Source organism: Amborella trichopoda, chromosome 13 (assembly GCF_054954075.1).
Source record: "Amborella trichopoda isolate Santa Cruz 75 chromosome 13, AtrichopodaSantaCruz75HAP2 v2.0, whole genome shotgun sequence".
NCBI lineage: Eukaryota > Viridiplantae > Streptophyta > Magnoliopsida > Amborellales > Amborellaceae > Amborella > Amborella trichopoda.
The window spans coordinates 14548460-14570358 of record NC_142348.1 but is presented as its reverse complement, the minus strand read 5'-3'; the positions used below and the strand labels follow the sequence as shown (position 1 = coordinate 14570358).

Genomic DNA, 21899 nt, shown 5'->3' with positions numbered 1-21899 from the left:
AACAATAGAAATTGAATATTGAAAATCTGAAAATTTTTGTTAAAATTGAATATTGAAAATCTGAAAATTTTTGTGAGGCCAAAAAAAAAAAAAAAGAAGAAAAAAAGAGAGCCCTAGCTATTCTTCAAGATCTTAAAATATGCAATTTTGGATCTTGAAGGTCCAAATTTTTTTTGTTGATTTTTTGATCTTTGAAGATCCAAAATATAGCCAATTTTTGAACCACCCAAAAGCCGGCTCTAGATGTCATCACGATAAACTACAAGTAAAATTTTAACAATGTTAAATAAAATATATATTAGCATATTTTTTCTATTGTAGTTACCTCCATGTTAGAAAATGGATCAATTTCATGTTCCTTTCTTCTAAATTTGAAATTACTCTACAAAAATAACTTTAAGCAAGAGATTATTTAAATTCGGATTAAATCAATATTAATTGTTGTATACTAATTAGATATAATTATATACATTTTTAACGTTATTTAAAATTGAAAAAATTACGTAAATATCTATTTTAGTTCCTGTTATCACCAAAATATCAAATACTTTCCGTTATTACTGATATGTCCATTTTTTGGAGTTCATAACAATTTTTTTTTAAAAAAGACAAAACTAAAAAACCCGAAATCGTGCTAATTTTGGTTTTTAAAAAATACAAATTTTAAATTTTCGGTTTTTCAAGAGCCGAAATCTTTTAATTTTCTATTTTTCAATAATCGAAATTTTTTAATTTTCTATTTTTCAAAAAAACGGATAAAAAATATCGAAAAAGAAAGAAGCCCATCATTCAAATTCAGAGATGATAACGCTAAAGTTCTAATAGAGAACTAACACATTTCTACAGATTGGAGTGAGGGTTATGATCAACCCAAGAATTACATGATCAAAGAAAAGATCCGAAGAGAATGAAAACTCAGCTCACAAGAACACCTACTTAATTTTCAAAGAAGCAACAGAAACCCTAGAAAAAAAAAGAAGCTTTCAATCGATACCCAAGGATCCAAATAAAGATCAAGGAGAGGCATAAAGAATGCAGAAAACCAAGCATAACTCACATAGAAAATGGTAGCACATAAAAAATAAAAACCATGTAAGAAAGAGATATAGAGAGAGGGAGAGAGAAGAGAGAGATATAATACCTGGAGGAGGTTTCCTGTAGGTTGGCCTAGGGCTTTTCTTGAAGGCTTCATGAGTACCGATGCCCTATGATGCTCTCTAGTCAGCCATGTCCTAAGAAGAGAGAGAGGAGAGAGAGAGGAGCAGAAAAGAATACTCTCCAACAATAGGAATTTCAAGGGAAAAATGAGCAAGTAGAGAAAGAGAGAGAGAGAGGTAGAGAGAATACGCAGAGGACCACAAGCCAGAGAAAAACTTTCGGTCCGAAAATTTAAAATTTTTGTTTTTTAAAACCTGAAAATTTAAAATTTTTAATTTTTCAAAAATCGAAATTAGCATGATTTTGGTTTTTGAAAAAACAAAAAAAAGGGTAGTTTCATCTTTTTATTTTAAAAAATTGTTGTGAGGTACAAAAAAACAGACATATTAGTAATGACGGAAAATTTTCAGTAATTTATTAATAACGGAAACTTGAATAAATATTTACGTAATTTTCCCTATAAATTTTTATGGTTAAAATTTATGTTATTACATTAGTACAGTTTGCTACCTATTATTCCAATAATACTTCCCATTTTTTAAATAACGGAATTGACCTTTTTCGATTTTCAAAATCTTTGCAACCTTAATGCCCAGTTTGGATGTCGGAAAAAAATATTCACATTGAAAAAAAAAATGCAATTTTTTTCTTAATTGAGAAACATTATCATTTTATTTTATTATGTTGGTCCGAAGTATTGAAAAATTTTCTGCAAAAGAGAGTAATGGAAAACATGATTACAACCAATTATATCTATATGCCATATTATGTTCAATAGTGAGCACAATCGTCATCCCAAAGTGCTTTAGCAACAAGATCTCGTAGTTCATCACCATCATTTTTATCAACTTGGGGGTTTACATCGTTATGTTGAATATTTGTTCCTTTAAGTGATCCACGTGTAAGATCCCTATCATACTCCTCACAGAGCCAATCATCACCATCTATTATAGTTCGGATATGACTAAGTAAAGTGCAAGCAACAACGACTATCTTAACTTGTGTTTCATAAGGATATATTGTTGCCACTTTCAAGAGAGGGAATCTTTTATTCAACAAGCCAAATGCACGTTCAATAACATTCTAAAGAGATGAATGCCGAAGATTGAAGAGCTCCTTTGCATTTTATTGGGCTAAAATTCCCCAACCATAAGCCTTCAAACGATACCTCACCCCCCTAAATGGAGCTATGAAGTTTTGTGTGTTTGCATAACCCACATCAACGAGATAATATTTATCTGAATGCATATAAATAACAAAAGTTATAGCTATATATATATATTCTAAAAATAACAATACTTTTGTAGGACGTGGATGAGAACTATGACATTTATTAGCAACCTTGAAATAAAATTTAAATATTCCACCAAATATAAAATTTTTGAAGGTAAGAAAACTAACCGTGACCTCTGGGAACCTTGAAATTAGATTTTAGTACAGCTTTTAACACAGAAGAATTTGATGATGATCTCTCCCACCCAACAAGTACATATTCAAAGCGAAGTTCAAAAGAACAAGCTACTATTACATTTTGTAATAAAAAGCCTTTCCTATTCCATTGTGGAGCTTGCTCTTCAACACCAATACTCACATGAATATGGGTACCATCTATTGCCCCAATACAATTCTTCAAAAAGTAAAGCAAGAAAACTTCAATTAAAATCAATCATCAGTTTTCCAAAATTATCGATGGATACCTAAATTTAAAATAAATACCTTGAAAAAGAGATAATAAATGCTTTTCTTGCGAATTTCTGAAGGAGAGCTACTTAAAGGTAGATGAACATAATCGAATGATAATTTATATATTACATTGAGAACTCTCTCAAAATGGCGACTAACGGTTTCACCTGAGTGTTTGAACCGGTCTTGGACTGTGTGATTGCTTGAGCTCTTCCCCATGATGTATAAGAACATTTCCAACTTATCTTCAACCTTTACACCTCGAGTATGACTCAGAAGATATCTACTTCAAAGAATCTCAAAAAGCTTTGAAATACATTTAACTCCATACGACAAACTTTGGAGCAATTACAACATGGGCATGGTCATTCCAACTGAAACCACTTTGGTTAATAAAGTTCTTCGCAATAAAATATTACTTCTTAAGTGTAGCCCATCGAGTTTTAAATTATTGTACGGTATTTTGAACATCAAAATTTTTATTAAATGCATCCAAGACAGACCTCCAATCCTTTTTCTTCTATCCAATATCAGACCGCTTCCTAACAAAATGTAATTTTTTCAATTGCTCAACCATGAATTCATCGCGAGTTGCACTCCAATTTGTCTTGATTGGATCTTTAGAGGTAGGGGGGTTGCTCTGACATCTCTAGGCTGAATAATACCCTCTAACACTTGTCAAATTATTGCACAATCATGACTTTATGTAAAATGGATGTTATAGAAGCTTACATATATCATAACTCACATACAGAAGCATCGCATGTAAACTAGATTTTGTGTAGCTATCTCATATTATACACTTACACCTTCATGATAAAAAGATTGTGAACAAATGTATGGGTTTATGCTACTATTTATCGGTGCAGAATATTATTATATAACATTACTGGAAATTCAACATCAAATGTACATTAATGCATGTTGAAGTACAACAAATGAGGGGGAAACCGGTTGGTGTAATCAGCAATGATTAGCCTAAAATTTTTTTTCAAAAAATTAATCAAACACTTCTAATACATCATAATTTTCCATACAAAGAAAACAACACAAAATAAAAAACATGCTCACAAATTATAATAAGTGATAAGTTCATTTTTCTTAGAGAGAGAGAGATTTAAATCAATTGGTTTTTCTTGGAGGGAGAAAGATTTAAATCATTTGGTTTTTCTTCGAGAGAGAGATAAAAAAGCAAGCAACATAGTACCAAATAAATGAGATAATATCCATGGAGATAGAAATTAAAGTTTCAGAAAACTGACTACTTCACCAAAGTAGATTTCACAAACTTTTGACATGACGAAGATTGTGCCTATTTTTTGTTGATGGTCGGCCACTGATTTTACAGACAGAGTGTGTAGCAGCAGGGTGTCTAATGATTTTACAGACAGAGTGTGTAGCAGCAGGGTGTCTAAAATGAGAGTTTGTAAGAGGGTTCTTACCACCCATAATGAATAGTGATGTACCATTGCCTGTGTTGAGCTGAATCATAAACTCTCATTTTATATAAATCCCCATTTATTTTTAAAAAACCTCAAAAAATCAACAATCTATATTGGTTTCAATCTTCGAGGTAAAGTCCCCAACATCATAAAATGCTTATTTCTATAGAGAGTACCTTGATGGACCAAAGATGTTAGACGTCCTTTATAAACTTTCGTTTGCCAATGTTTTGATGTAGTAAATTATCATTTACAAACCTACCCCTAAAAACTTTTTGAGTGATTTGATGAGAGAGAGAAAGAGTTCTGAGACCTGCTTGAGAGTAGCAGAAAGGTTTTTGTAAGTGCAACGAGTAGCAGAGAGGTTTTTGTAAGTACAACGCAGAGTGGGAAGGTTGGGTGGGAAGGCGCGATGCAAGAAGCGAAAAAAATTTGAGTTGAACTCAAATATTTTTCACTTACGGTTAGAGGTAAATTTGGCTTAGCATCATAATTTGTTTTGATGGGGAATAAAATCTAATGGGGTTATCCAAACGCTTCTAAGTTGCTATCTCAATTCTTTTAAGAAATTTAAAAATATTCTATTTTTTAAATTTTTTTTAAAAATATTCCAATTTTGGATACATCCAAACTATTCCTAAACTATCCAATTAAGGCGCACCACTAAATTTTATCATAAACATAATTTTGACAAAAAAAACTTAGGATGGCTTGAGAATATATAAATTTTAGGGAAAATTACAAAAACCCCTCTCAAGTATATTATCTATGCAACTGACCCCCAGCTAATATTTCCTCTCTCTTTTTTCCCCATAACCATGTTTCCTTGCAAAAACCCCCAATCCAAAACAAAAAAAAGAGAGACTAAACTACCCTCCTCTCTCTCCTCATGGCTTTTACCCATGAATCTCTCCCCATGTGATCCGGCAGTCCATTTAAACGCTCTGGCAATGAAGACACGTGCTCCTGCAATACAAGAACTCGCTTCGGCAGTACACCTTCTAGAGCCATAGTGGTCCGACAGTTAAATAGGTCACTCCGCAATGAGGACACACGCTCCGGCAATACAAAGACGCGCTACTGCAGTACATCTTCTGGTGCCACATCACTCTGGCGGTTGAATAGGTCTCTCCGGCAATAAAGACAAGTGCTCCGGCAGTACAAATACGTGCTCCGATAGTACACCTTCTGGAGCCACATCGCTCCGGCTGTTGAATTGGTCGCTCTGGCAATACGCTACTTGGGATTGTCAATTGACTTTTGTTTGTAAGGAAAGGCATTTCTGTCCAAAAAATAATAACTTTTTACCTTGGGGGTTTTTGGGAGGAAAAGTGATTGTGGGGAAAAAAAATGAGATGACAGGTTAGCTGGGGGGTAAGTTGCATAGATAGTATACTTGAGGGGGGTTTTTGTAATTTTCCCTTTTCTTAAACTCTAAAAATAGTTCAAATAAGATAATGGGTTGCAAGATACACTATTTTACGGATTTAAAATCTTTTTTCTTTTCATATCCATACATCTCGATGTCGAGATGATCAATTAGAGGGTTTTCCAACATCCGAACGACCTTTTATGATAGATTTTTTAGGTGTATCTTTAATTATACATTTTAAAGTTGCAACCTTGTATAAACTTTTTCCTTAAAACTTTGGGATGCTCAACATGTGAAAAATTGCATTTTAGAGTCCCCTTACATTTTTCAGATTTTGAAAATATGAAATTCATTTGAAAATTTAATTTTTTTTTAATTTAAAAATGGCTCTGATTTTAAAATTCCAAAAACGGGCAAAAAATAATAACATCTTAACAATTTGACTTACCCCAATAAAGTGCCCCAACAATTTTGGATTTTGAAAATGTGAAATTTATTTGTAAATTGAGATTTTGGATTTTAAAAATCCAAAAATTGCATTTTAGCGTCCCAACAATTTCGGATTTTGAAAATTTAAAATTATTTGAAAATTGAATATGGAATTTCAACATTTGAAAATTGCATTTTCCCACATGATCATTTATTTTTGTTAAATTTAGATATTGAAAATCTAAAAATTTGTGTGACACAGTATAAAATTATCGGCAAATAATACCAGTAAAAATAACTACGTTTAAGAAAAAAATAAAAATCGTGAAGGAAATCACATGAAGAAAGAATATAATGTGCGGATACGAGTATTCTGACATGGGTCCATAAGCACAAGAGAAGAAACACACCCACAAAGGGGCATCTTTCTCCAAGAAAGCATTTTATTTATCAATCAAAATTTAATCTCCATTTACATGGTGCATGCCTCCTTTTATGTATTTAAATCACCTTCTCATGTCACCAAGATACCCCTGAAACTTTCGGGGCCATTTTAGTCATTTTATTTTACTGGAAATATTTATTTTATATTTTTTATATTTGAGAGTTCAAGAGAGGATTCGACACTCATATTTTGGTGTCAAATTTTTTTGTATAAAAAATATTAAAAATAAAATGGTATAGAGGGTGAGATTGTGATGTAATTGGGGCCATCTAAGCTGTCCATTTAAAATGGACGGTTGGATAGAGAGAAGTATAGAAGTTTTATGCTATAGGAAAGCATAGAAAGTTTGCCTAATACAAAATTCAATAGCATAATTTTAATCATGTTAAAATAACTGATATGTTTGTCATTTACTCTAACTAAAACATAGGACATTATTTCTTTTATTAGTAAGAACTACACGACCACTCAAAGAATTGAAAAGCTAATTTTTTCCAAATAGTTTAATTTACTTTGAATATAGAATTTATTTTCTCTTGAAAATTGTTTATTGATTTTCCTTCTCAAATATCATGCCGGCAAAAAGAAAAACAAAAAATAATCAAAAGAAAATAGAAAATTGAGAAAAAGACATAATCAAGAGCATGGAGCGACCACAAACGTAAGAGAAGAACGGCAAAATTCAGACACGATTTCGGACAAAATTGAGATTCATTCACCAAGGGTGGGTTCATGAGTCCCAGTAAAAGAATAAAAGAACAACAAAACCTTGAAAAAAAGGTGCAGTTGGCATACAGATGCATCTGTAGCTGTAGAGATAAGGTGCGTCTTCAAATTTTATCATCGTATATAATTTTGATATAAAATATTTTTAGGATTATCTCAAAATCTATTTTTTTATTTAATTATAAAATTTTAAAATTAAAAAATGATTAAAATCAAGTAGATTTATAAACATATGAAAATCTTGAAAATGAACAGTGTAGATAATACGTCGTAAAATACACTATTTTTGGAAGGTCATCCATCCTGATGTCGAGATGATCAAACAATTCCATCCATCACTAACATTCAATCCGCGGCTTCTATTCCTGTAAAGAGCCATGTGCCCACCCGATTCATCAAACATTTCAAAGATCAAGTGGCAATACTTGCAGTCTCTCTCTACCTTCATAATCTTCTTCAATGGGTGGATCATCTCAGCTCTCTATGCGTGGTCATGTGACCACCGAGGGCTTGGGCAGAGGAGAATACCTATCCGGTCATGTGACCATCGGATAGGCAATGTTGTTGATAGGCTAGGCAATGTTGTTGATAAGATTACCTTTTTTTTATGGAGATTTAAGTTGTTGATGGAGGATTTCCATTTATTTGGAATCTTTTTAGTTATTTGAAAATGATTGATTCTAAGATTTGTATATTTTCCATTAAAAGGAGTTTCTCAATTAAAAAAAACTAAATTTTACAATTTAATTTAATTTTTTTACAATAATAATTAGAGAAAATTACTCTAATATTTGTTTTATTTGGCGTTTACCATTATTACACCTATACACATTTTCTAGGTAGTTCTGAATTTGCTTATGTTTGTACTGTTCAAGATTAAAAAAAAAAAAAATCCAAGACCTTCAAGGTCCAAAATATCAAATTCTCGGATTGGGGCTTTGTTTTTTTTTCTCTTCACAAACTGACGTAGATAAAAAATGGGTTGATTCAAAATCTAATTTTATTTTTTAGAGATGAGGGTAGACTTTTATTTTTATTAGGGTTAATTTTTTAAAAATAAGATTAGTAGGGTTTTTTTAGTTTAGTTTAATAAGTCTATATTTTAGGAATTATTTTTTTTATAGAAAAGATAATATTTTAGGGCCAGTTTGGTTGTCAAAGGAAAAAATATTCACAGAAAAAAAAAATGCAACTTTTTTCCACCACAATTGAAAAACATTCTCGTCTTATTTTATTATGTTGGTAAACCGTTTGGATGTCTAATTTCATTTGTCAAAAAAAAAAGACCCTCTACCCCATCTTTTGAACATCTTCGATGCCGAGCTTCTGAAATCCTAATCTGAGAATGCTTTCTTCGAGGAATTCCCTTCTCAAGCTACTAAAAGCATGGCAACACTCGTTACGATAGCTGGAAGAGACCATCCTATTTGCAATTTCATGGAGCTTTAAGACCACTGGACCAAACATTAATGATAAAATTATAACCAGTGAAGCTCATATTGAGCCTCGCTCTCTCCCCCTCTCAAGCTCATTCTCAATCTCTCTCTGTAACCCATGGAAACCATCTCTCTCTCTAACCCATCTTGACACACTCTCTCTCTCTAATAGGGACACCAAGATATAACCTATTGAAGCCACGTCTCTCTCTCAACTTGTGCAGGTGACAATGGTGGCCATGATTGTTTCCAGATGACAACAACCTAGACGATGCAGAGCTATAGGCTGTCATAGACTCAGCAGTTGTTTCTCACTCCGCCTTTAAATCGAGCCAGAGCAAAACCCTGGTTCTGATGGGCAATCCCACCAATTACCATAATCTTACTCCCAAAACCCGTACTATACCTACAATCCCATATCAATACCAAACGCCTGTGGCCAAAGGCTCAAGGAAATCTAGATTCAACTACACATTGGAAGAAGATCGGAGAGAAGGTGAGGTGCTGCAGGAGCAATCGATTCCTTATCGGCCTCACAAGATGATGAGATCTGATTCTTATGGAGGGTTTCAGAGCCCTAGGTCATTCAATGGAGGAACCCAAGCAATTTCACGGTGGCAAAGGCTCTGTGATCTGCGTTTCTAGAGAGCTTAGGGTTACAGGGAAGGGGAGGAGATTGAAAGGGTGGGCAAAAGGCTCGCGTTTTAAACGGATGAGAGAAGGTCGCACTTTCATCCAAAAAAATAAAAAAAAATTCAAGTATGACTTTCAATTTTTTTTATCGTAAATTTTGTTTAGATATTAAAATTTTTTTTATTTCAATTTAAAAATATTGTAATTTTAAGTGGTTGTCCATACGGGTCAAATATATTTTATAAGATTTTTGGATTGCAATCCAAAAATATTGTAATTTTGGGTATATCCAAACTGGCCCTTAGTTGTATTTTAGTGTCTATATTTTCTAAGTGGGCTTTTATTTAGAAAAGTTAGAGTATTTCTTTTGAATCCTCTTTTGAAATAAAAAGGTAAGTACAATGGAGTTAGCTTGGGAGGACGGTAATTTTTTAGTTCCTTTAGGAAAGTTTATCTCTTGTACTGGTCGGGGGTACAAGGTGTTTATCTTTAACTTTTAGGAAATATATTTTGTTTTCTATTTTAAAGGGAGTGTTATCTTTTTGCATTAGGTTGAAAGGAAAGTAATGAGTTATATTAGGGGTTACTTTTGAGGTCAAGCTTTCTATGCTTCCTCTACAGCATAAAACTTCTATTCTTCCCTCTATCCAACTATCCATTCTAAATGGATAGCGTAGATAGCCCCAATCACATCACAATGTCACCCTCTATACCATTTTATTTTGAAAAAATTTCGTAGACATCCGTTATACTTTGCGTTATTACGGATCTACCAAATACTTTCCGTTATTATACTTGTGTCCATTTTTTATCTTCTATAATGCTATTTTTAAAAAAGACAACTGTAACCCTTTTTGGATGTTTGACATCCGAATATCTGCGTTTTTCGGATGTTCAACATCCAAAATTAGCCGCAGTTGAAGACGTGAAATTTCGTAATTTCGGATGTTCAACATCTGAATTTTTGATATTTTTAGATGTTGAACATTCGAAAATAACTGATAGTCTGAGCAAAAAAAAAAACAGCGGCGACTCCTTCTCAAAACCTCCCTACTCTCTCTCACCCCCTTAAACCCCTCCTCTCCATTGACTCTGCTCTTCCCTCTTCCCTATTATTGTGCTCTCTCTCAAACGAGAATCACTTTCGAAGTCTCATAAACTTCAACCTCTTCATCTGATTCAACAAGGAAAGGTTTTTTATTTTTTTGCTGGTTTTTCCTTCTTTTTTTATCGGAAACAACTCATTATGCTCTACTCTGCATCTAATGGTCCTTTATTTTCTCTGCATCATTTAGCTAGTTTTGTTTTTACTATTGGTTTTTTTTATTTTTTATTAGGTTTTCCTTTAGTTTTTTTGTTGGGTTTATGATGCATCCCTAAAAATACATTAGTATAGAAGTTACATTTGCTATGTAGAAAGGGTACGGTTTTTTTTTTTTTTGTACTTTCTAGTTTGTTTTTGTATGTTTAGAAGCTTTTTCTTTTAATTTGTCTGCTTCTTTTTTATTTTTTGTTGGGTACAAAAGCTCTATTTTAATATGTAAAAAACTTGGGTATGGGTTTTTCTATTTTATTTTTCTTGGTTTTTTTTCCTAGTAATCCATTGAATACCCAATTTGTATTTTTTTTATTTTTTGGATTGGTCAATGAATAATGATCAAGTGGAGCTGCCCTGGAATCTTTGGAAAGCTCTATTTTTCGTGTTCTATGGAGGCTCATAGCTAATTCAAAGAGTGGCCTGATTTTGGGGGTGAATTTCTTTATTGTTTATTCACTTTTTTTATATAATATTGGTCTCTTTTAGTTGCATTTGATCAATTTATCAATTATATCAATTTTATGATGTAATTGGTTGCCCAATTAGTGAAGATTTGTGTTGGTGTGATTTGTCTTTGTTTGAATGCTTATAGCTTTTCTATAGCTCTATTATATGATTTTCTTAAGTCCTGTCCTTAGATTTTCTTTTGAATGCTTATTGCTCTTCTTTTGAATGCTTATTGCTCGTAATTTGTATGTATGGATTACAGTTTAATTATTCATCGAGTTTGTGTTGCCTCAAAATGTGATTTGTAATGGTAATACTATAGCAAATTTGAAATTGATGAAAAGGAGAAACTTCTTAAGAGAAAAGCAAGGTTAGAGTAGGATACCTAACACCCCTAAAGATTGGAGAATTGAAGTGAAATGGTTAACCTGATATATGCATTGAACGGCTAAAAATATGTATTAATCCAAATTCTGGGAGATTGCTTTCCAATGGATTACCAAACATTAGAAACTAGGTCCATAGGAATTCCAGACATGTGAAACAAAACGTGGGAAAAAGCAGGATTGGAAAACTCTTGCACAACGAACTGATTACATATAAAAATTATTTTGTATATGCAAACTGTTCCTCTACATTGCTCTTCCCCCCCTCCCCCCCCCCCCCCCCCCAAATCTTCATTGCAGAATGGATCTGTACACAGAAACGTTTCACACCAAATCTAATTTGATCATTGTATGTGATTTATGTGAATTATATTTTGGATAGAATAATTCATGACTAGAGCAGTATTTGATAGAGCAGTATTAGGTTATGGTGAATAATTTGATCATTGTATTTAATTCCATTGTATTATCATGTTCTTTTGATAGAGTAGTATTAGGTTATGGTCTATAACACTATGTTTATATCATGTCATTATTATTTGTTTGTTATCTAGTTAATTTTTGTATATGTAACGTTATGATTAACATGGTGACCATATGGGATTTCAGTGAATATGAATCGTTTACATCCCTATGGAGGATATCCAGGAGGTCCTCAAGACCCTAGTTTGGTGCAACTTCATCCTGAACATGCATCATATTTTGTATGGGAAAGACATGTATATGTATATATTCATCTGCCCTTTCTATTAATTTGTTATTTTTCAATAAATTGTAGTCAGATTCAAACATTCTATGAGAAGTACATGTATATGTATTGGGACTAATATGTTGTATATTGGGACTAATATATTGTCTATTCGTTGTATTTCAGGAGAAACAAGGAATTATAATTGATGAGAAGACTTATCGATTAAATGAATGGAATCTATCAAAAGAACAAGTTCAATTAATAAACGCGGTTGGGTTGGATCTGCTATTTATTATTCGGCCAGGCCGGATTGATCATCCTTGGTCTCAGCTAATGTAGAGAGGTGGCATTCTGAGACCAGTACATTTCATTTCAACATTCATGTTGGTGAGATGACACCAACGCTATTTGATGTATATGAGATTTTAAGACTGGTTGTAGATGGTGAGCTAGTTACATTCGTCCTATCAGTGATATGCGACAGTATATAGAAGACAATTTGGGTATAGTCCCTGATGGCAACCTGACAGTCCTAAGGTAGACATAATTGAAAGCGAATTTTAGAGAGTTGCTACCTGATGCAACTGTTGGTGAAGTTTATAGATATACTCAAGCATATCTGCTCTTCCTCATTAGTGTCACCATATTCGCTGATGCATTAGTTTCAACAGTGCCAACAAGGTACTTGCAATTTTTTGAATATATTGAGGGAGCCAACAGATATACTTGGGGTGCTGCAGCCCTTGCATTCCTCTATCGCTCGCTTGGAAAAGCTTGTACTTTCATGTAATAATCCTAAAATTTCAAAAAAAAAAAGGAAAAAAGAAAAGAAACTTTTAATAAGTGATGGTCCCTATGAGCATGATGGTCCTTAGGGACCATCACTACTTTCAAAAGCTTTTACCTGGTTTAAGCTTTTGCTCTTGCCATGTCTTTTAGTGGACGTGAGCTTTAAGCGTTTAAGATGTAATTTAACTGTTACACCTCATTTGTGAGGTATAACTTAATAAAAGATTATAATAAGGTGTCGTAAGAATTTAGGACTCCCACCTTAGAAAATTTTGAGATCTCTCTCTCTAGTCGAAACGCAGTGAGCTTTTTCTCTCTCTAGCCGAATTTTTATCGGAAGCTCCCTCTCAAATATTTTAGGTAAGTGACTTCATTATCTTGAAAAATAATCCATCATTTTTTTTTAAAAAAAAAAATGAAAATGAAATGAAATAATTATTTATGCTTATTATCATGAATTTTAGGCGCGATAAATTTTATGCGCAAGTGACCTCGTTATTTCGAAAAATAATCTTTTTTTAATAAAATTGTGATATTTTATCTATGTTTGAAATTTTAAATGCTATAAATTCTTAGAAAAATAAATTTATTTATTTTTCTTGTCTATTGTTAGAAAATGTTAGATACTGTAAAATTATTAGAAATAAATGTGATATTTCTGCTTTTAGTAAAATTGTGAGATTTCTTTCTACTGTTTTTGAATATTTAGACATTGTAAATTTCATGTGCAAATGACTGCCTTATTATTTGAAAACTGATATTTTTACAATTGATTATAGCATTGTCTGTAAAATGTTTATTTGTGAATTGACATCCCATAAATTGTGATAATTTTCATGAATTTCTATAAGAGTTTTTCTATACATATTAGATTGGTAATTATGCTAGAATGTTTTTACGAACGACTACCTTTCTAAATTTGATCCCAAATATTTGACTGGTTATTTTTGAAGTGTTATTGAAAGTGATTGTTATTAATGGTTTCAGTGAAATTTATGTTAATAATTTCAGTGATATGTTGAGTACATGATATTGCTGCTTTCAAATGTTTAAAGAGATATACTTTAAGTATGCAAGTGGACTCATCCGGTTCGCCGGTGACGTATAAGTGGACCTATCCGGTACGCCGGTAGGGATTAAGTAGACTCATCCGGTACGTCGGTGAGGTATAAGTGGACCTGCAGGGATTAAGTGGACCTATCTGGGACGCCGATAGGGATTAAGTGGACCCATCAGGACGCTGATGGGGTGTATAGGTGACCTACTTGGGACGCCAGTAGGGTAAATTGTGAAATCGTTTGAATTATGAACTGCTGTAAAAATGTTATATCCATTTCTATTATTTGGATTATACTTAATTATGCATTTTTGAAAGTGAAACTGTTAATGCATTTCTGTTAATAGATCTCCTTTTTGAAATGTTGATAACTTTCAACCATGATTATTTTTAGGATTATGATGATCACTTACGGAGTAGCTAAACTCATCAAATTATGGTAAACATTTTTTTCAAGATAACTGCAGTTTCATTTTGAGTGCTCGTCAGGATCAACTCTAGCAGATATTGTAGTTGTGCTTAAACTCTCTTTTGTTACTTTGTAAGAATTCGCCACTGTAAATTTGTCCTATCAAGAGATGTATATATGTTTTGACTGTCACATCTCAGAAATATCAGTATTGTAAATTCATGGGGTGTGACATTTCAAGTGAAGATATTTGAGTGGTTCATCCACTCTCATGCAGGTAACCTTTTTTTTTGGTATATAACATAAACGTAATAGTTTAGACTGTTTTTCTAAAATATTGAATATTTATCATCACTTAATTCATTGCAGTGCTGGTCGTATGAGCATATTATATATATGAGGCCCATACCGCATAATATCTCTCCAAATATGCCTAGGGCCAAAAGATGGGAGCCATCAAAGATTTATCATGGCAATCCACATAACCTAATGCCTTGCATCAGACAAGAATTTGATAACCTCCAACCTAATGAGGTTAGTGTGTAATTTGATATTGATTACTTTTAAATGTATTTAAGTATTTGTAATTATTTTTATTGACTGGTTGCATATCATATAACAGGTAATATGAAATCCATATTTTAAGCCTGATGAAGTAATTTCAGATGACAGGCAGGAGGCATATCAAACTGCAATGTGCATAACGACTCTTATATTTGATGATATTGTCGAACCGTACATGCCAAATCTTATACGTCGGCAATTTAGAGCTAAACAACACATTCCTAGAAATTCCTTGGCTGTTAATAAGAGGTCTAGCAGACAAGATGGACAGCGAGATAGACAAAATATGAATACAGACAAAATCATGCACTGGTTGACTCGCCATGAACGCATGATGCCTGATATTGAAGAAGATACTGACAATAGGTTTGCCCTCAGAGGAGTATAAGGCATGGTACAACTTAGTGTCCCATTCTATAATCCATAATGTCACTAACCCACCCAAAGACATATTGCAACCTCATAACAAGGAAGAAGAATATATGGTTCCTGCTCATGAACCACGGTATATAATGAGACCTCGAGGTTATGAGGACCAGTTGATATATTTATATTGACCTACAAATTCTTATAGTCTTGTACTTAGCTATTCGTTCCATGAAATTGTTTAAATATATTAATTACCTATCTTGTTTTTGCAGGTTAGTGCAGTTCAGACATCTACAATCATGTTAGCAGAGGTAATTACACTTAGACAGAAGTTGTATCTTGAAGTTTATAATCGCGTTAGCAACACGTTTGAAACGTTGTCTAAGTTTGCGCCTGTGGATATGGATGACGTAGAAGCCAGGATGGAAAATTTACTACGTGAATATAATGACAAAGGTATACCTGACGAGGCTAGACATGATGATGTGGGTGAAAGTAATCAGGCTGTAGAAGACCTAGCTCTATCTACACACTGTAGTTGAAGAACCTAGAAGATACAACACACGAAATAAACAATATCAGCCTAAGAGAATGCGACCAATGTAATGGAGTTTTGACCCTTGTAATGTATTGGAACATTTGGTCATTTTGACCACTGTAATGTATTCAATTTGTTGAATGAATTTTGTTATGTAGAATTTGGTTTAGTCTGTCTACTTTTTTTAAGTCTTTCTACTTTTGTTTAAGCCTTTACAGATTAATCGAGTTAATCTAAGCTCTTGACTTCTTTGCACTTCTCGCACAAAACAAGCAGCATGACTTCACAATTTGCGAAAGGTTGAATTTTAAAGTAACTCTCTCTTCTTAATTCTATCTCACCAGAAAATGATAATTCTTACTCTAATCTACTACTAAGCCAGGCTACTACTGGAGGCAGTGTTTCAATAACAAGTCCAGATCAGACATTTCTCAACCCAAATTAAACTCTATTCAACAAATAAGTTCATATATAATAATATTGGATTAGAATTTATGATAGAGATGCACATTTACCCCACTGATGCATGTTAGTTTCCATTGTTTTTAGATGGAACACCTACTTGCATCCATCTTTAAGAGGATTGCTTTACACTTCCTTACTAATATGGTAGCTACAATTTCTTAGTGTCATTAGATAGCGGATTGTATAATACGAGACCATTTATCTTTGTCACAAGGAGGTCACATGAATGTCATAGTAGATAGTACAGAGCATTTGTCATGAAGTTTGAGAAAGCTTTTTTTGAACATTGAGTGTATGTAATGACATTGAGTGATTTCGGATGTTGGACATCTGAAAAAGTGATATTTTCGAAAATATAAAATTTTCGGATGTTCAATATCCAAAAATATAAAATTTTCGGATGTTGGACATCTGAAATAATTTTCGGATGTTGGACATCCGAAATAATTTTTGGATGTTCAACATCTAAAAATATCAAATTTTCGGATGTGGAACATTCGAAAACACGATATTTTCGAATGTGGAACATCAAAAAATATAACTGACAAAATCCAGGAAGTTCTTGGATTTTAGCAGTAATATTTTCGGATGTTCAACATCCGAAAATGTGACATTGGACATCCAAAATCCTGGATTTTAGCAGTGATATTTTTCGAATGTTTAACATCCAAAAATATCACATTTTCGGATGTTGAACATCCGAAAATATCACTACTAAAATCCAAGAACTTCATGGATTTGTCAGTCATATTTTCGGATGTTCCACATCTGAAAATATCATGTTTTCAGATGTTGGATATCCGAAATCATTTTCGAATGTTCCACAATCTAAAATTTGATATTTTTGGATGTTGAACATCCAAAAATTTCACTTTTTCGAATGTTCAACATCCGAAATCACTTAGTGTCATTACATACACTCAAAGTTCAAAAAGATATTTCTCAAACTTTATGACAAATGCTCTATACCATCTAATATGACATTTAATGACTAGGAGTGCAAGTGACCTCCTTGTGACAAAGATAAATGGTCTCGTAGTTTACATTCCGCTATCTAATGCCACTAAGAAATTGTATTTACCATATTAGTAAGGAAGTGTAAAGCAACCATCTTAAAGATGGATGCGAGTAAGTGTTCTATCTAAAATGTGATTATAAGAAGGTAATCAAATTAGATCCTACCTTAAATATCAAATTAGAGCCTACCTTAGAGCCTACATTAGAGCCTTGGCTCTAAAAAAATCAAATTAGAGCCTACCTTAAGGCTATCACAAATATTTTTTAGGCCTTAAATTTTATAAGTGAAGATGAAAATTTATTTTAAGGCTATCACAAATATTTCCAAAATTGAAATCATCTTTCGTGACACAAAGAGTGGCAACAAATGCTCTGTATTTCTCATCTATATGCAACTTTTTCATTTTTGAATGAAGCCTTTACAAATTCACATAGCCTATTTGCAATATAAAAAACACAATATTGACAACAAGTAATTCACTCTATCGGTTCTCTGCATGTCCTCCTATTATGACCCCACTGCGCCGCATCGTTTGTACTTCAAAGGCCTGGTGATTGGCTGTTCAGTTTCGGATAATCTTCGTTGCTTCTTTGGCCTTTCGGGAATGCGTGTAATCCTTGGTGGCTACACTATCCAGTTGAACATACATGTCAACTCAATATCATCCGGGACAGGCCCAAAGGGAGTTTGAAAGACGCTTTTAAAGCATTCCACTGTGAAATACTTAAGGCAGTAGTGGAATCCAAATGCATATGGTTAATAACCGCAATGACATGAGCACACGGAATACCACTGAGTTGCCATTTTCTACAACTGCACATCAAATGCGTGTCCATGGAAGATATAACTGTGTGTAAAATCGAGCCTTCATCTTTTGCAAGTCGAGTAATTATTGAACCGTCGATACTGGCATGCCGCTCTAAGTATTACCTAACTCACTCTTCTCTTCAAACCTGATCATCAACTGTACCCTTATTTCTTCACACATTATAATGATTGGCTTCTCTCGAGCAGATAAAATCCAAGCGTTAAAAGACTCGGTCATGTTAGAGATAAGATGACTATATCTAGACCTTGGAAAATAGGCATCTGCCCAAAATTTGGAAGGGATATTCTTAATCCACTTATATGTATATGGGTCATCACACTGTATATCAAACATTACTTTTTCAAACCCACTAATGGTCGCTTTATGGACAGCCTTCTAAAACAACATCCATAATATTTCAGTATTTGCTGACTTCTTCATAAAGCCCTTCAAGTTCTCTCCCATAAGTCGCATGCAGAATGATAGAAAACATGTGGGAAAACATTTATCTATTGCTTCTAGTAGGCTTTTCTTTCGATCTGATATAATTGTTAAGGCAGTTAGATTAGGATACTCATTAAATAGCTCACTTAATATACTTAAGAATCAATACCAGCTCTGGTAGTTCTCTTTCTCAACCACTGCAAATGCCAATGAGAAGAGCCCATTATTTGCATCTAACGCGATGACACACAATAATATGCCTTGATACTTTCCTTTTAAGAACGTCTCATCAATACCAATTAGTGGCCTGCATCCATTAACAAAACCCATAATGTATGGACGATAAACAATAAATAGTAGTTTGAACCTGCCTTCATTTGTGTGGATGCGAACTTCGATTCCCCGCTAAGCTTGCATGTAGGAAAGCCCGACCCCGTGATCACATTGGACATCCTTTACGATGTCTTTTGCTTTTATTTTTGGTTGGTCAATAAGGCGGCCTTTAATCTTTTTTGCTACCCAATCACTACGAGCTAGTGGCTGATGGACGCTTCCCATTAGGCCACTACATGTGTGCTCCTTAACCATAGACTGCACGTTAAAGTATGCGGTACTGCTAACTCGTAAGCACCGCCCTTCTCATGTGCTTCTCTTTGCCTTACAACTTGCCCACACCCGTCTTAAATCACTTTTGTCAAACTTTAGAACAAAATTGTTATGGATTGCAAAATCAACTAGATGATGTCAGCATTCATTAACATTTTCAAAACATTGCCCAATATTCAATTGAACCTCTTTACCAACTCCTCTACATAGACTCTCTAGTGGTTCAATATCCTCCATATCACGCTCTGGTACAAGCTCAGGGTTGGGTACCACTAGAATGTTTTGATCTTGATCAGGTAAAGCGTTACGCCAACTATTGACAAAAGATAGAGTGCAAGATGAAATAACAATTTCTGCATGTATAAGATTAAAATAAAGTAGTTTACAAATGAAAAAATAAATTGTAGATATACATATTCCTTGAAGATGAGCCATCAACAACAGATTCATGTTATGGCTCCATTGCAGCGGCAATATATACTACAATTCTTGAAGATTCCCCTCCCAACATAAAAGGTAAGCAAGCCCACTAGATAGACTTGTGTTGTGGTACATAATAGTTAATTTGTTTGGATCACACTTGGTTAAATTACCAAAATGACTTTTTAGTTCCTCCAAAGAACTATTTCCATTATACTTGGTGACCTTCAATTTTCCATCTTTATAAGTAACACATCCATCATTTGCATTCATCTCAAATGACCCCCATACTGGAATACTAGTTATACTCCCTCGGTAGCCATCGTCAATGCTACTATATTAAACGAATAGCAAAATTTGTGTTACAAAAATTCAATACAATAAGGAACACCAAAAATTGGGATATTTCTAACTAAAAATCTGAGTATTACATAATAGATTGAAATAGTGTACTGCTAAAAATGTGACTAGTAAACCATAAACAAAAGAAAACAACAAATACTCACATAAAACAAAAAAAACAACAAATTTTAATACAAACAAACAAGTTGAACAATATTTAGCCAAAACATGGAATATAAAAAATTGGGATATTTCTAACTACTTTAGGGTTCTACAATCGGAGTATTACATAATCGATTGAAATAGTATACTACTAAAATGTGACTAGTAAACAATAATATTAAAAAAACAATAAATACTCACATAAACACAAAATAAACAACAAATTTAAATACAAACAAAAAATAATTATATAAAACAAATAACTTCATCAATATTAATAATTTTTTTTTATTAATCAACAATACACAACAAATATTAATAATAAAATATACTATGATATAAAATAACCAAAAATAAATATAAATTAATCAATGCAAGTGTAAGAATTGTACCAATCACATCCAAATAGCGAGTCAATCGCTTCAACTTTGTGGGTTACTATATTAGGGGATAGTAATGGGGGTATGATGCACCAAAGATACTGTATCTTGTCCTGAATAGTTTCGTTATACCTAAGAAGCATGCAGTTAAGAAGTTCTTCCCTGCGGTTTGAAAACTTGTGGATATTTGCCATTCAAAGAATTGCATTTTAGAGTCTCTCAGCATTTTTGGTCTTTGAAAATCCAAAATTTATCTTTTAATTTTAAAAATAAAAAATTGCAAAAAAAAATAATTTAGTGTCCAACTATGTTATTTAGCCCCAAAAATAAAAGTGTCCCAACAATCTCAGATTTTGGAAAATCCTCAACTTATTTGAAAATTGAAATTTCATATTTTAAAATCCTAAAATTGTATTTTGGCCTCACTATAATTTTGGAATATCCGAAACTTATTGAAAATTGTATTTATGAACTTTTTTAAATTTCAAAAATCCAAAATTTACTTTAAAATTAAACTTTTTTTTTTTTTTTTTCAGCATTAGCAAATTACGTTGTCTCGCAAGATCATGTATTTTAGTTAAAATCGAATTGAAAATATGAACATTTTGGTTAGGGTAAAAAAGAAGAAGCCCTGACTACTCTTCAAGATCTAAAAGTCCGCAATTTTGGATCTTGAATGTCCAAATTTTTTTATTGATTTTTGGATCTTGAAGATCCGAAATATAAGCAAAGAACCACTGCGTATTAGTGTAACAACGTTAAATTTCAGGCAAAATTTTAACAACGTTAAATAAAATAAATATTAATGTAAATCTCTCTTTTAATAACTTCTATATTAGCAAATGGCCCAATTTAATGTTATTTTATTCAATTTCGATAGTACTCCGCAAAAATAACTTAAACCAAGATATTATACTAATCCAGATTAAATCAATATTAATTATCTTATACTTGTTGGAGACAATTATATGCATATACGATTTTTTAACACTATTTAAAATTTGGGATTGTATACAAAGAGACCATTTACCTTTCGACAGAGAGGTCACAATTATTTGAACATTATTTAAAATTTGGGATTTTATACAATGAGACCATTTGCCTTTCGACAGGGAGGTCACAATTATTTACAACCATTCGATGTGAAATCGAATAGCTTGGGTTTGTCACAAAGTTCGAGAAATTTCTTTTGAACTTTGAGCTTGATCAATGAAATAAATGCAGCCACTCAATTTTACATCCAATGGTCAAAATTAATTGCAATCACCTTGTAGAAAAGGTAAATGGCCATATACTTTCCTTTAAAAATTTTACGGTTAAATTTAGGAAAAATTGTATAAAACCCCTAAAATGGATTTTTAA

General features: G+C 32.8%; 1 protein-coding gene and 1 long non-coding RNA gene across 2 annotated transcripts; one reads left to right on the top strand and one right to left on the bottom strand.

The window, feature by feature from the left end:
• Window positions 1-1929: 1929 nt before the first annotated feature.
• On the bottom strand, window positions 1930-3060 carry LOC105420184 (uncharacterized). Its single transcript, XM_020663537.1, has 4 exons — window positions 2875-3060; window positions 2560-2785; window positions 2332-2396; window positions 1930-2241 (listed from the first exon to the last, which is right to left on the bottom strand). Exons 1-4 carry the CDS (start codon window positions 3058-3060, stop codon window positions 1930-1932), a joined length of 789 nt encoding a protein of 262 aa, XP_020519196.1.
• A 5170-nt stretch (window positions 3061-8230) lies between these two features.
• On the top strand, window positions 8231-15982 carry LOC148779047 (uncharacterized). The gene is made up of 7 exons (XR_016047042.1): window positions 8231-11074; window positions 12085-12179; window positions 12350-12703; window positions 14407-14698; window positions 14791-14955; window positions 15044-15490; window positions 15627-15982. It is a non-coding gene; the product is annotated as an uncharacterized LOC148779047 (long non-coding RNA).
• Window positions 15983-21899: the final 5917 nt, after the last annotated feature.